This window comes from Staurois parvus, unplaced genomic scaffold (assembly GCF_062004578.1).
Source record: "Staurois parvus isolate SC_StPar_1 unplaced genomic scaffold, SC_StPar_1.0 ptg001651l, whole genome shotgun sequence".
Taxonomy (NCBI): Eukaryota; Metazoa; Chordata; class Amphibia; order Anura; family Ranidae; genus Staurois; species Staurois parvus.
The window spans coordinates 175,945-192,500 of record NW_028319447.1 but is presented as its reverse complement, the minus strand read 5'-3'; the positions used below and the strand labels follow the sequence as shown (position 1 = coordinate 192,500).

At 46.4% G+C, this 16,556-nt stretch overlaps 1 protein-coding gene across 1 annotated transcript in view; it reads right to left on the bottom strand.

Annotated features, from left to right (window-relative positions):
• LOC149434856 (fucolectin-like) overlaps positions 1-13,752 on the bottom strand; it is a 14,600-nt gene extending 848 nt beyond the window's left edge. Inside the window, exons 1-3 of the mRNA XM_089663298.1 lie at positions 13,633-13,752; positions 5,978-6,266; positions 1-522 (exon numbers count right to left, since the gene is read on the bottom strand). The exon at positions 1-522 is cut by the window's left edge and continues 848 nt beyond it. Of these exons, the coding sequence (XP_089519424.1) occupies positions 354-522; positions 5,978-6,266; positions 13,633-13,744 (570 nt within the window). The 5' untranslated portion in view covers positions 13,745-13,752 and the 3' untranslated portion in view covers positions 1-353. The remainder of the gene's footprint in view (positions 523-5,977; positions 6,267-13,632) is intronic.
• Between the last annotated feature and the right edge of the window lie 2,804 nt (positions 13,753-16,556).

The following is a 16,556-nucleotide window of genomic DNA, read 5'->3' as shown; positions in this document are numbered from 1 at the left end:
GTGAAGGTTAGGTGAAGGTTGGGTGAAGGTTAGGTGAAGGTTGGGGGAAGGTTAGGTGAAGGTTGAGTGAAGGTTAGGTGAAGGTTGGGTGAAGGTTAGGTGAAGGTTGAGTGAAGGTTAGGTGAAGGTTGGGTGAAGGTTTGGTGAAGGTTGAGCATTATTTTCACGCAAAGTCAACATACAATTCGGACAGATGTTTGTGAAGAGTTTCTTGAGTCGTGCCTACAAGGTGTAGAACGGACGTCATCCTCCTCCAGCCAAATGGAAATCCAGAGGTGTCGATTTTTGAGGGTCTTCAGGACGTTTTCTATGGATGTGAAAATTTGTGCTGAACTTTTAGTATTTCTTCTGGTTTACCAGCAGACATGCTTCTCCTGAGTCACGGGGTCACCATAGACCTCCACTTCGCACAGGTGCAGGTATTCATTGCGCCCCGGAATCACCACGCTGACATATCGACCCTCCATCCCATTACAACAGAAAGTCGTTGTTGCAGAAGAAGCTCTGGTAATCTTCCCGCACCTGTGGAGGACAAACGAAGGCCAAAACAATGATGTAGAAAATGCCATTCATTCCTTTTCAGTAACTAGGCAATAGAGATGAGCAGAGTGGTTTCTGGAAGACTGACTTAGGCTGGCCATACACTATACAATTTTCTGTCCAATTTCTGCTCAATTTTCTTTAGATTTACCTTCATCTATGTAGTGCAAGGGCCCACCTCATATTATATGGTTTTTGGTCAGGCAAGACGCATTTGCCTCATCAACTTGCATCCAGGAGACAGTAACCAGTCCTTGATCTTTGTTTTGAAGCTTCATTGGGGGAATTGAACTTGGATGGGGTGAGGGGTTGTACAGGTTGCCCAATGGAACTGAGAAACCGAGGACAACTTTCTGTAACTATATACACATTTTTTACAGCAAAATCCTCTTCTCAGAGAGCTGGCCGGCATCTCCTGTAGTACCACCCCAGACCCCAGATGAATCCTCCTCTCATCCATCAATCTGAGGTAAATCCCTGAGTAGGGGATCCAGTGCCTGCCTTGTTAAAGTAAGACGGTCCCGGGTAGTTGCTAATCTGGTTTCCCACCAGAGAGCTCCTTCCCCTATCTGTCCCAGGGGGTGAAGGTCTACTCACTTAGTCCTTCTCCTGAATTACTGATGGGTTGGTGGCTGCTACCAGGCCTTCTAGCTGGGCTGCTCCTTCCCTACCACATAGGTGGTCCTCTCTCTAAGGGGGCCAGTGAAATTCCAAGCTTTCCTCCTTCCATGGTCCCTGCCTGGAGGTGAGCCCCTCTCCCATCTGGTCCTCCTCCCAGGCTCCAGACTCACTTCTTCTCCATCTTCCACCCAAACTCTCCTCCAACTCTCCTCTTAAAGGCTATCCTGGCCCCTTGCCAAGCCTCCTGTTGGGGATTGGCCAGGATCCTCCAAGAGTACAGACCAGCCATTCCTCACATCTGCCCAACTGCTTCCAGCTCTTTCTCCAAAGTCCTAGAGCAGGGGGAAATTCCAGAGAGCCTTTCAGCTCTCACCCAAATTTGACCTTGCTAGCTATCACACCAAGGCAGCTACTCAGCTTCTAACTAACAATCAGAGACTTGCTCCCCCTAGCTGGCTAGGAGGGTGTTACATTCACTCCCCACTGATAACAATCATGTCCACACTGACTGGGGGACAAAAAGAAGAAAAAATGGCTCCTGAACTGGAATGAAGAAGAAGAGAATCGGGACAACTGTGTGCAAAACTATTGCATGGAGCAGGTAAGTATGACATGTTTGGTATTTTATAATATATATATATTTAAAAAAAAAAAAAGAAAAACTTTAGTATCACTTTAAAGCCTCATCCACATTGGACATTACCAAAGCTGCATTAAAAATGCGATTTTTGCCGCTTTTCTGTGTTAGAGTTTTTTTAGCCAAAAAAAAAAAAACTTTTTCCTATTTTTAACTTCCACTTTCCCACAATGCATCCCGGAATAGTCATTGGGGCTGATTTACTAAAGGCAATTAGATTGTGCACTTTGCAAAGTGCAGTTGCTCCAGAGCTTAGTGAATGAGCAGATGTTCTACTGACTTCCAGCATCCAATCATGTTCAAGCAAAAATGCTGTTTTTTTTCTATTTTCCTTGCCTGCGATTGGATATTCCAGGCAAAGTGAAGCTTCACCTCATTTACTAAGCTCTGGAGCAACTGTACTTTCAGAGTACACCGTCTATTCGCCTTTAGTAAATCAACCCCATAGTTTGTGGACATTATAAATCTTACACAAACCAATCAATATTCGCTTATTGGGATTTTTTCTACCAAAAATATGTAGCAAAATGCATTTTAGCCTAAATTTATGCAGAAATTTTTTTTTTTTTTAATTGGATATGTTTTATAGCAGAAAGTAACATTTTTGTTTATTTTATTTTTATTGATCCTTTTTTATTTATAGAGCAAAAAATAAAAATTATTCAATATTCGCTTATTGGGATTTTTTTTCCACCAAAAATATGTAGCAGAATGCATTTTAGCCTAAATTTATGCAGAAATTTTATTATTTTTTTTATTGGATATGTTTTATAGCAGAAAGCAATTTTTTTTATTGGTCCTTTTTTATTTATAGAGCAAAAAATAAAAATTATTCAATATTCGCTTATTGGGATTTTTTCTACCAAAAATGTGTAGAAGAATGCATTTTAGCCTAAATTTATACAGAAATTTTATTTTTTTATTTTTTTTATTTTTTTATTGGATATTTTTTATAGCAGAAAGTAAAATTTTTGTTTATTTTATTGGTCCTTTTTTATTTATATAGCAAAAAATAAAAATTATTCAATATTCGCTTATTGGGATTTTTTTTCCACCAAAAATATGTAGAAGAATGCATTTTAGCCTAGATTTTTGCAGAAATTTTCTTTTCTTTTCTTTTTTATTGGATATGTTTTATAGCAGAAAGCAATTTTTTTTTTTTATTGGTCCTTTTTTATTTATAGAGCAAAAAATAAAAATCAATCAATATTCACTTATTGGGATTTTTTCTACCAAAAATGTGTAGAAGAATGCATTTTAGCTTAAAATTATGCAGAAATTTTATTTTATTTTTTTTTAATTGGATATGTTTTATAGCAGAAAGCAAATTTTTTTTTTTATTGGTTCTTTTTTATTTATAGAGCAAAAAATAAAAATCAATCAATATTCGCTTATTGGGATTTTTTTCTACCAAAAATATGTAGCAGAATCAGGGGTGGATTGACAGCTCATGGGGCCCCTGGGCAATAGGGGATCATGGGGCCCCTGTGTCCTTGCCCAAACTCAAAAAAGCCTATGAAAAAGGTACCAGGGGCATCTAATGGGGCCCCCTACTGACCCCGGGCCCTCGGCACAGTGCCCAAGTTTCCAAATGGTCAGTCCGCCCCTGAACAGAATACATTTTAGCCTAAATTTATGCAGAAATTTGATTTTTAATTTTTTTTATTGGATATGTTTTATAGCAGAAAGTAACATTTTTAATTTTTTTTTTTTATTGGTCCTTTTTTATTTATAGAGCAAAAAATAAAAATCAATCAACATTCGCTTACTGGGATTTTTTTCTACCAAAAATATGTAGAAAAATGCATTTTAGCCAAAATTTATGCAGAAATTCGATTTTTCCTTTTTTTTACTGGATATGTTTTATAGCAAAAAGTTAAATTAAAAATATTTTTCATTTCTAGCACAAAAAATAAAAACCGCAGAGGTGATCAAATACTACTAAAAGAAAGCTCTATTTGTGGGAAACAGTAATATAAATTCCATGTACAGCGTTGCATGACCGCCCAATTGTCAGTTAAAATAACGCAGCGCCGTATCGCAATAAATTGCCCAGTTATGGGGGGGTGGTAAATCTTTAACATCATGCAACATAGCAGAACAGTAGCGCTCAAAGCTCGAAGTATGCTTTATTCCCCTTCCAATCGTCGCCCACACACGGAGAACGATTGTTTCTGATACGGATAAGGGTGCAAATTAGCGTGTTGACTTTTCCACGGGTTTGCCTAAAATTTGAATGACGTTGCGATCTTAAAAATGTGAGCGTTTTTTTTGTGTATTTATTTCTAGGATTACTCTGAATGATCTCAGAAGCGTCTCAAACCGATGTCATCAACACAAGCCTAAAGGCAACTGACACTGGCCCTTCCAGTATCCCGGCCCTTCCCGTATCCCGGCCCTTCCCGTATCCCGGCCCTTCCCGTATCTTGGCCCTTCCAGTATCTTGGCCCTTCCAGTATCTTGGCCCTTCCAGTATCCCGGCCCTTCCCGTATCCCGGCCCTTCCAGTATCCCGGCCCTTCCAGTATCTTGGCCCTTCCAGTATCCCGGCCCTTCCCGTATCCCGGCCCTTCCCGTATCTTGGCCCTTCCAGTATCTTGGCCCTTCCAGTATCCCGGCCCTTCCCGTATCCCGGCCCTTCCAGTATCCCGGCCCTTCCAGTATCCCGGCCCTTCCAGTATCTTGGCCCTTCCAGTATTCCGGCCCTTCCAGTATCTTGGCCCTTCCAGTATCTTGGCCCTTCCAGTATCCCGGCCCTTCCAGTATCTTGGCCCTTCCAGTATCTTGGCCCTTCCAGTATCCCGGCCCTTCCTGTATCTTGGCCCTTCCAGTATCCCGGCCCTTCCAGTATCCCGGCCCTTCCTGTATCCCGGCCCTTCCAGTATCCCGGCCCTTCCAGTATCCCGGCCCTTCCAGTATCCTGGCCCTTCCAGTATCTTGGCCCTTCCAGTAACCCGGCCCTTCCAGTATCCCGGCTTCTCCAGTATCCCAACCCTTTCATTATCTCGGCCCTTTCAGTAAACCAGCCCTTCCAGTATTCCGTCCCTTCCAGTATCTCGGCCCTTCCAGTATCTCGGCCCTTCCAGTATCCCGGCCCTTTCAGTATCCCTGCCCTTCCCGTATCTCGGCCCTTCCCGTATCTCGGCCCTTCCAGTATCCCAGCCCTTCCAGTATCCCGGCCCTTCCAGTATCTCGGCCCTTCCTGTATCCCGGCCCTTCCAGTATCCCGGCCCTTTCAGTATCCCTGCCCTTCCCGTATCTCGGACCTTCCCGTATCTCGGCCCTTCCAGTATCCCTGCCCTTCCTGTATCTCGGCCCTTCCCGTATCTCGGTCCTTCCAGTATCCCAGCCCTTCCAGTATCCCGGCCCTACCAGTATCTCGGCCCTTCCTGTATCCCGGCCCTTCCAGTGTCCCGGCCCTTCCAGTATCCCAGCCCTTCCCGTATCCTGGCCCTTCCAGTATCCCGGCCCTTCCCATATCCCGGCCCTTCCCGTATCCCGGCCCTTCCAGTATCCCGGCCCTTACTGTATCCCGGCCCTTCCTGTATCCCGGCCCTTCCTGTATCCCGGCCCTTCCAGTATCCCGGCCCTTCCTGTATCCCGGCCCTTCCAGTATCCCGGCCCTTCCAGTATCTTGGCCCTTCCAGTATCCCGGCCCTTCCAGTATCCCGGCTTCTCCAGTATCCCGACCCTTTCATTATCTCGGCCCTTTCAGTAAACCGGCCCTTCCAGTATCCCGGCCCTTCCAGTATCCCGGCCCTTCCAGTATCTTGGCCCTTCCAGTATCCCGGCCCTTCCAGTATCTTGGCCCTTCCAGTATCCTGGCCCTTCCAGTATCCCGGCTTCTCCAGTATCCCGACCCTTTCATTATCCCGGCCCTTCCCGTATCTCGGCCCTTCCAGTATCCCAGCCCTTCCAGTATCCCGGCCCTTCCAGTATCTTGGCCCTTCCAGTATCTCGGCCCTTCCAGTATCCCGGCCCTTCCCGTATCCTGGCCCTTCCAGTATCCCGGCCCTTCCCGTATCCCGGCCCTTCCGTATCCCGGCCCTTCCCGTATCCTGGCCCTTCCAGTATCCTGGCCCTTCCAGTATCCCGGGCCCTTCCCGTATCCCGGCCCTTCCCGTATCCCGGCCCTTCCAGTATCCCGGCCCTTCCAGTATCCCAGCCCTATGGTACTCACACTGCGTTGTTATTGTCCGGAGAATTTCCAATTCGGACCTCAAGATTCCTTGTCCTTTCCAAACAGCAGTCTGAGCGGCTAGAGACCACGACCACATTCACTTTGTGTTTTTGTTTCAGGTCCACCTTCCACCAGGGCGACCTGTCCGCATTGGTGTGGGAACAGAAGCCATGATACCAGTTTTGGTCATTCACGCCATCAATGGCCTTGTCAGCTAAACCATTCTTAGATGCAGCGCCCCCATAGGTGGAACTCTGCGAGGCTTCCCCGCTCCTGGCGATATTGGTGGCTGAAGAAAGAGAAATAGAAACACAACCCATAATTATATATATTCTACAATGTTTTCCATTTTTCTTCACCGAGAAGGTACCTGTAAACTGCAATATTTGTCAATATTTTGCCTGTGACATTCTGTAATGGGATTCATTCATTGTCTACGTCATTCTTCAATGTTGCTGACCTCTTGCCGCCCACATAATGCATGTATTTCAGTGAAGAGGATGGGCTTCAATGGTCACATGGTGCACGGACACTCACCGGCCACTTTATTAGGTCCACCTTGCTGGTCCCGGGTTGCACCCCCTTTTGCCTTCATAACTGCCCTCATTCTTGGAGGTGTACATTCAACAAGGTGTTGGAAACATTCCTTATGTCCAAATTGACATGAATTACTGTTCTATCATCTGGAACCAGTCTGCCCCTTCGTCTCTGACCTCAACAAAGCATTTTCCTCCACACAACTGCCACGAACTGGATAGTTTCTCATTTTTCGGACCATTCTCTGTAAACCCTAGTAATGGTTGTGCGGGAAAATCCCAGGAGATCAGCAGTTTTTGAAATATTCAGAGCAGGCTGTCTGGCACCTTCAAAGTCACTTAAATCCCCTTTTCTTCCCCATTCTGATGCCGGTTGAACATCTCGTCTTCACCACATCTAGATGTCTAAATGCATTGAGTTGCTGCCATGTGATTGACAGATTAGCAATTTGTGTTGCCAAGCAATTGAACAGATGTACCTAATAAAGTGGCTGGTGAGCAGGGCCGTGGATAAGGGGGTACCTCCAGTCCTCCTGTAAGGGGCCCAGGCCAGCAAGGGGAGCCCAGACAGCTGGGTGAATCAGATGTAGGCAGGGAGGGTGATCGGCATGGAGGGGGGCAGCAATTACTGCCACCGATCCTCTGTATGGCTCTCTCTGCAGCAGATGAAAGCCGGTTTCTTCTCCTCTCCCTCCCACTGGCTTTCAGCTGCTGCAGAGAGAGCCATACAGGGGATCGGTTCCAGTAATTGTCCCCCCCGTCGCACCTATCACCCTCACTGTGCACCATACATTTCTCCCTGCTGCCCAGACCCCTTTGTGTGCCCCCACCCACCGCATGGCTGCCAGATTCCCTCCTCGCAATTATCAGCCCTTTTTTCCCTGAATGAACACAATGAGTGATTGGTATCCATCATTCACTGTGTTCATTCATAATAGAAGCATAGTAAACTTTGTTTTCTTTGGGGGCTCTGTCAGGTTGGCTCTATGGGGCCCTGTGGTTTCTAACAGCAGCCCTGTCTGTGAGTGTATTTATCTATAGGAGGAAGAGGTTTCTGTGCTCACATTTATCAGCCCCTTTTTTTATGAATGAACACAATGAGTGATCAGATATGCATCACTCACTGTGTTCATTCATGATTGAAGCATAGTAAACTTTGTTTTCTTTGGGAGCCCTGTCAGGTTGGCTCTATGGGGCCCCGTGGTTTCTAACAGCAGCCCTGCCAGTAAGTGTATGTATCTGTAGGAGGAAGAGGTTTCTGTGCTCACATTTATCAGCCCCCTTTTTTTTCCTGAATGAACACGAGTGATCGGTATCCATCGCTCACTGTGTTCATTCATAACTGAAGCATAGTAAACTTTGTTTTCTTTGGGGGCTCTGTCAAGTTGGCTGTATAGGGCCCCGTGGTTTCTAACAGCAGCTCTGCCGGTCAGTGTATGTAACTATAGAAGGAAGAAGTTTCTGTGCTCACATTTATCAGCCACTTTTTTTTATGAATGAACACAATGAGTGATCGGATATCCATCTCTCACTGTGTTCATTCAAGACTGAAGCATAGTAAACTTTGTTTTCTTTGGGGGCCCTATCAGGTTGGCTCTATGGGGCCCCGTGGTTTCTAACAGCGGCCCTGCCAGTGAGTGTATGTATCTATAGGAGGAAGAGGTTTCTGTGCTCACATTTATCCGCCCCTTTTTTCCCCTGAATGAACACAATGAGTGATCAGTATTCATCACTCACTGTAAGGGACCGCCCGGCGGTACCACTAGCACTCCACTGAATAGGTGTCCCCAGCGCACGGAATCTAAGTCCCAGGGTGCTTGTTCACCAGGGCCCCTGATGGTGGGGATGGACTTGGAGCCCCCCGAGACCAGGTCGTGGCTACAGGGTGCGTCCGTCAGTGGTAGTGGTATGCGCCAAGGGCTCCCACGGGAAAGAGTCTGATATGAGGAGGTCAGAAGACCCCACTGCGAGGGATGGGCGGATGGATGGATGAGCAAGGTCAGACGGGCCGGGTTAGTAACAGAGAGGACGGTAAGGTACAAGGCAGAGAATGGTCGGGTCACACGCCAGGTCAGCAACAGCAGGTCAAATCCAATAGGGGGCATCCAGGAGAGAGGTCAGGCAAAGCAAGGGTCAGGATAGGAGAAAATAGCAAGGTCAGGTACAATCCGGGTCAATAACTTACAGGGTACAGGTTCACAGAATCACAGGATGCAGGAAGACCAGAAGGCACTGAATGACAGCTCAGGGCCATTTAAATATCCCGCTACTGCGCATGCGTGAACTTGAACGCCGCGGCCGGCCCGGACCTAGTGCCCGTGTCCCTGCACAGGGCGGTGCACTGCTCCTGCGCCGGGACCATCGCGGCGGGGATCGAGGAGATCCATGACACTCACTGTGTTTATTCATAACTGAAGCATAGTAAACTTTGTTTTCTTTGGGGGCTCTGTCAGGTTGGCTGTATGGGGCCCCGTGGTTTCTAACAGCAGCCCTTCCGGTGAGTATATGTATCTATAGAAGGAAGAGGTTTCTGTGCTCACATTTATCAGCCCCTTTTTTCCCTGAATGAACAAATGAGTGATTGGATATCCATCACTCACTGTGTTCATTCATAACTGAAGCATAGTAAACTTTGTTTTCTTTGGGGGCCCTGTCAGGTTGGCTGTTTGGGGCCCCATGGTTTCTAACAGCAGCCCTGCCAGTGAGTGTATGTACCTATAGGAGGAAGAGGTTTCTATGCTCACGGCGGTCTCCCTGTACAGAACCCAACCAGTCAAAGACAGCTCTCGGTCTGTACTAATGATCAGGAACTGGATGGACCAGCTTCTGATCATGTGTCCACTTCGACAGCCAATTGCAGTGCAGGAAGAAAGGGCCATCACACCCCAGATGAATCACTGGTATCCAGAAATCTCTACAACTATAAGAAGGGGCAGCCCTAAGGTGGGGACTGTCATTGCCATGGTTGTGGTTATCCTAAACAATAAACATGGATACCAGTGGATCATCCAATGTGTGGTGGCCCTTTCTTCCTACGTTGAGTTTGTCAGCAGGGACTACTCAGCTTTGCCTGCAGCACCTTCACACACAGGCAACTCGGAGCCCCATGAATGGTTCATTTCCCAGCTTTTCTGCCAGGGATTGGATGGCAGCTATGGGTGGAGATATCAACTGAAATTGATTTCTGGTCACTTAAAGTGGTTGTAAATGCTCAAGGTTTACCTTCATGCATTTGTAGCAATACCCCCTTAGGAGTCGCTGAGGTTTTGGGTACCCCTCTAGTCCTGCACAGTCAGGCAACACGCATTTTCTTCAGACCTTGCACACTGGAGACATTAATCAGTCCTTGTTTTATTCATTTTGTTAGGGGGCATTTAACTTGGGTGGGGTTGAGGGGTCTATAGGATGCCCAAGTGATCTGTGAACTGAGGACAAACTCCTTAGCAACTATGTGTAAGTCCAAAGACAAAGATTCTCTTCTCGGAGAGCTCTCCAGCCCTCACCTCAGACCCCAGGTGAATTCTCCTCCTCACCCAGCTGCCTGAGGGAATGCCTGGGCAAAGGGGTCCAAAAACTGCCACTTTAAAATTCAGGGGTCAGTGGGGGGGCCACATGAGATGCCCCTGGTACCTTTCAGAGGCTTTTTTGGGTGTGGTTTGAGTGTGGGTGAGGACACAGGGGCCCCAGGATCCCCTATTGCCCTTGGGCCCTATGAGTTGTCAGTACACCCCTGCTCCCAACATAAGGAGTGTAATTTTGATGGTACTGTCAATACATCCTCCCCAGACAATCAAACTAATGTCCAAGTGGCCTTCTCAACAAGGGTTTCATGGAACCCTAGGGTTCCTCCATTGGTTGCTAGGGGTTCCTTGAGCAAGGAGCAATTTATGCCACTCAAATAATTTGATTCTGGAACCACTGATCTTTTTAGCTATGTGTAGAAGGGGGATTATTCCCATTGGCCACAAAGGCAAGGAACATTTTTCTACTTGATCGTTACACTAATTTCTTTTCTTAGATGCACAGAATATAACTGGATATAACATTTTTTAGGGAAAGTTGATCCAGGGAATATCCGATTGCCTCTCGGGGGGATCAGGAAGGAATTTTTTCCCAGCAGGAGCAAATTGGATCGTGCTTTGCTGGGTTGTTTTTTTTTTGCCTTCCTCCAGTTGAACTGGATGGACTTTTTCAGCCAGACTAACTATATAACTAATGCAGCCTTTTTCAACCAGGGTACCTTCTTGGTTCTTTTTTTGTTGTTTGCTCTCCGGCATTGTAGCTTTCATAGAAGTTTGTCAGCCCAGGTGCATCTGACAATTACTGATTGTATTCAGCAATGTTGCAGTCTAATATGGCCAAGTGTAAGTTAAAACAAGAGACAAAGCTGCAGTCTAGTTAAATAATTGGCTGAGTGACCGTAGGGTATAAAAGACCATCCCTAAATTGGTGGATTTTGTACTTCCTGAAGATGATCCTTTGATTGAAACACGTTGAGGTTTGATGATGCAACTTCCGCCGACATCACTTCTGCACCTTTGGAACGCATGCTGCCTGGAGGATTAGCCACCATAGTGGTGGCCATTTTTTCACCATACAAGCAACAAGGCTGAATACACCAGGCGCCATTTATGGGCACTTCTTTTGTGAGTGTAAAACTTACAGTTATGTCCCCACTATTAATGTCAGAACCTGGATCCGAACCTGGGCCTTCTGCGGTGAGCTGCAATGTTTCTTCTTGCTGAACCACCTGGAATGCTGTTCAGCTCCCTTGACAATTATTTGAATGATCCTACCTTGACCTTGTTTGTCATGAACCTTGAACCCCTTGTTCCTCCCATGAACTTCCTGATATAATCCATGTCTCTGCACTGCCTGTTTGACAAATTATTGAGATCTCCATCCAGTATCGTGCTCCTTGCCTTCTCTGCTGTGATCCATATTTTGCTGCCACTCGTTGTTGACCCTTGGCTTGTTCCCGACTACTCTTCTGCCTGATCCCAACCTGCGATTGCTCATTACCGACCTTGGCTTGTTTACTGACCACACTTCCGTCTGATCCTTACCTGCCTATACGCTACTGGACCTCCACTTGCTCACCTCCTGGTGGGATGATCCTGAGGAACACAACCTGGTGCTAACAAGCAGCAAAATCCATCTCCACCATCAGGAGCTCTGGTGAACACCGGTCGGTACTTAGACTCCGCACCTTGGGTGATCCCACTGCTCCACCACGGTGACCTGCCTGTGTACCTATCCTGCTGGTTTCAGGTGAGCCTTTCGACTGCTATAGCAACTGGTCTTCGAGCCTGACCCCTGATTGTGACCATTAAAGTAAAAGTGGTTTTACACTATGGGATGTCTATTTTTGTTTGTTTATACATGCTGATTATTTGCCTGTTTTGCCTGTGGAGGAGAGGGTAGAGTTGGTACTGATAGAGCACTTTTGGAGGAACAAGTGGTTACCATTAGCAATACTGCATACTGGGATAGTCCCAAAAGAGCAAAATGACCATCCTAGAGATAGGTGGTCACAGGATGACAGTGAGTATCAGTCCATGTCAGGGGCGGACTGACCATTCAAGCAGTCGGCACTGCTCGAGGGCCCGGGGTCAGTAGGGTGCCCCATGAGATGCTCCTAGTACCTTAGATTGGCTTTTTCATAGGCTTTTTTGGGTGTGGGCGAGGACACGGGGGCCCCATGATCCCCTATAGTCTGGGGGCCCCATGAGTTGTCAGTCCGCCCCTGGTCCATGTGGGCCACCAGTCTGAGCACAGTGGAGCACCTGTTGTATTGTAGTGAGTTCACAATCAAGATTTTGTAGCACCTTGCACCTTATTTTCACATACTGGGACTGATTAATTAATAATTAAAACTATTAGGTGCGGGTTTTTTTACATTTTAGAGTGGGTTGCCTCGAGATTGTCCATAACACCTTGACCGGAAAAATGTTGAGAAACACTGCACTAATGTATCAATGTAATAAAAATGTGTCGCGCTCCACTAATAATCCCAATTATATTTATAACCTTATGTGATCAAACCCCCCTGATGAAACCACGTGACCCGGTGGCGTAACGCGTAGGGGAGGGGCTCTGTTAGGGATCCGGGTATGACCAGAAATGTGTGGACTGACACAGGGAAGTAGCAGGCTTCAGGAACACAAGCGTAGTCAGGGCCGGGCGGTGCCGTTAGGTACTGTCAGGCACCGCCCGGCGGGATCTCTAGTACCCACAGAACGGGATTCCCCAGGGCGCGGAGTCTAAGCCCCAGTCTGTATTTTCACCAGAGCCCCTGATGGTGGGGATGGACTTGGCGCAGGACTGAGACCAGGTCGCGGCCCCTGAGTGCACCCAACTGTGGTAGAGGGGTCCGCCAAGTTTTAAAGGCTTTAAAGGTTTATGGTAATTTTTTCCATATCACAATTTGTTCATTGGAAAACCAATATATGATTTATATATTTGATCACATAAGGTTATAAATATAATTGGGATTATTAGTGGAGCGCGACACATTTTTATTATATTGATTAGAGTCACGCCTGAAGATGAGTATGTGTATAGCGAACCACAAAAATAATATTTATTGGTTAATAGTATAAAGTTAATTTTTTAATACACCATAGTAGCTCACAAGCACTTCAATTATATATTTTTACTGCGCTAATGTATAGTGCGCTGTAGACAGGGGCGGACTGACAAATCATGGGGCCCCCGGGCAATAGGGGATCATGGGACCCCTGTGTCCTCACCCAAACTCAAAAAAGCCTATGAAAAAGGTACCAGGGGCATCTCATGGGGCCCCCTACTGTCCCCGGGCCCTCGGGCAGTGCCAGGGGCGGACTGACCATTTGGAAACTCGGGCACCGCCCGAGGGCCCAGGGTCAGTAGATGCCCCTGGTACCTTTTTCATAGGCTTTTTTGAGTTTGGGCAAGGGCACAGGGGCCCCATGATCCCCTATTGCCCGGGGGCCCCATGAGTTGTCAGTCCGCCCCTGGCTGTAGATGCCGTATATTGTAGCGGGGGTTTTCTGAAATCGAAACATTATTTCAAGGGTTCCTCAGTATTAAAAACGTTAAGAAAGGTTGGTCCAGATGAAGGTTAATTTTTACTCTTACCTCCAGGTGGGGGGCTGCAGTGCTGAGCCAGACCCAAAGACCCCAGCAAGAGCAACACCACCAGAGTCTTCATTCTGGAGGAGACATCAAGACGCCGAGAGTCAGTTACCATCGTATATTCCAAAAATGTGAATCTGCATCTCTCTAATAAATCCTCTTGGATCAGATCTGTAATTCCGTATATATCTTATTTATGACACAACTGAATGTAAAACACATCAAAAACCAGAATTTCAATTTCTTTGGAGCTGCAAAACACGTAGAGCCGTCATCTCCATCAGTCCTGGTTATCTGCAGGGGCAGACTGACAACTCATGGGGCCCCCCGAGCAATAGGGGATCATGGGGCCCCTGTGTCCTTGCCCAAACTCAAAAAAGCCTATGAAAAAGGTACCAGGGGCATCTCATGGGGCCCCCTACTGACCCTGGGCCCCCGGGCAGTGCCCTAGTTTCCAAACGGTTAGTCCGCCCCTGGTTATCTTTGAAATTTCTCGGAAGAGACACCATCTCTGGGTCATACAGGTAGACTTGGGGCAATATACTGTATATTAGCACTTTGGCTCACAGTCATAGCTATATAATTACATAATAAATCACGTTGAAATAGGACAAAAAGATAATCTAGTTCAACCAGTACCCGGACGGGTTCCTCCAGTGCCCAAGGCAAGAATGTAAAACTGCACCCCCCTAACACATGACACAGAATGCGAAAAGCAAAAATGTATTGAGGGATTTTCCAGGTGACGCAACTGGAGATGTACACAGCTATTTTTCTGTAAAAGTGTTGTAAAGGTTGTCAGACACATTTAAAATTTGCACAACAAAAAAACATGAACCATCACGTAGAATGAATGCTTTTCCCACCCCATCTTGTCTGCCACTTCCCTGAATACTGATTAAAAAAACTTCAAAGCTCAGATTGCGGACTGAAATGACAATGTGGCTACAGTAGGTTGCAGAGGTGGCCATCTCAACGCGTTTCACGGCAACTGACGGAGCTTCCTCAGGAGAGTAGTATGGAGAGATCGCAACATCAAGAACAACCCAGAGGTGGTATGTAAAGCCCAAGAAGATGAACATGGTGTCCAGACTTCCCAGTTTTCTCCACACGCGAGCCACTGGAATGTACCACGGGGCAGCGACAGCCCCAAATCCATGGCCAAGTTGTTATATGAGACCTTTATGCCGGGCATATTCGGGTCGAAAATTGACCGAAAAAAAAAATCGGCCAATTTTTGCACTGTTAGTGGGTTAATTGTTCGGCCGTTTTTCGGACTTTTTGCACATTTTTTCTATCGGGCATGTTGGAAAATTTGCGGCCGATTTTGACGATCAGCTGATTTTCCCGGCAATGGTTGGCAAATCAGCCGAACGTTTTACTGATAAAAAATCTGCGCATGAGCCGTGACCTGCAAGAAAAAGAAGAGAAAGAAATAGCAGAAGAAAAAGAAGAAGAAATAGAAAAAGAAATAGAAGAGGAAGCAGAGGAAGAAGAAGTAGAAATAGAAAAAGAAATAGAAGAAGAAATAGAAAAAGAAATAGAAAAGGAAGAAGAAGAAGATATAGAAAAAGAAATAGAAGAGGAAGAAGAGGAAGAAGAAGAAGATATAGAAAAAGAAATACAAGAAGAAATAGAAGAAGGAGAAGAAGAAATAGAAGAAGTAGAAAAAGAAGAAGAAATAAAGAAGAAAAGATGAAGAAATAGAAGAAGAAGAAAAGAAGAAGAATTCCAGTCCGCTATTACATTTTATATGAAAAAGTCTTGCGGTTGCAACAATGTATCCATTTGTATCCGAATAAAAACATCTGTATATGAAATGGATACAAATGGATACATTGTTGCAACCGCAAGACTTTTTCATATAAAATCTAATAGCGGCGCTCTCTGCAAGGGACAGAAGCAATTATGGGGTTAAATGCCGGCCGTAGGCGGGACGAAAATCGTTTTTTTTATAACCGTTGGTGGTAACGTCGGCCAATCGAACGCCCGATTTTTCATTTTTTTCCGGTTTTCGACCCGTCTATGGCCTGCTTTAAACTCAATACAATCAAAATCCAGGTCCACTGATCTATGGCATAGACTGCAGCTCTGTGGACCTGGATAAAAATGGTGGTGGTGCCTGAAAAATCCCGTAATACATTTTGGTCTTTTGCATTAGATGCTGAGATGTGGCTCCAGAGCACCAACTATGCAATCATTATAGGCATGAAATAGAATGTTTGGACCAACCTGCATCTATTCTCCGGCCCCTGGACCCAGCTGCCCATGGCTTGCATGGAGTTTTTACTGTGCATTTGTTTGCTTTTCATTAGTTGGGAGGTGGTTACACATGTACGCTGTGCTTTTCATGTGGCTGAGTGTTGGAGCATGGTGTGACATCAGTAGCCAAGGCCAGGACAAATGGGGGGGAAGTTGCCCTGGGCACAGCAGAACAAAGGGGCAGAGAATGGACATGGGGCAATAAAACCCATTCTACAATAGAGGAGGGGTGCAGTTCAGCATCTTCACCCATTCATGCCCTGTCCTGGTACTGCATGACACTGTGGCCCTTTGCTTGCCAGCCACTGATTTGGAGCATGCAGTGGGGCACTATTCCTCCTGCAGACACCAATGATGGGGCACTATTCCTCCCACTGACACCAATGATGGGGCACTATTCCTCCCACTGACACCAATGATGGGACACTATTCCTCCCACTGACACCAATGATGGGGCACTATTCCTCCCACTAACACCAATGATGGGACACTATTCCTCCCACTGACACCAATGATGGGGCACTATTCCTCCCACTGACACTAATGATGGGGCACTATTCCTCCTACAGACACCAATGATGGGGCACTATTCCTCCCACTGACACCAATGATGGGGCACTATTCCTCCCACTGACACCAATGATGGGGCACTATTCCTCCTGCAG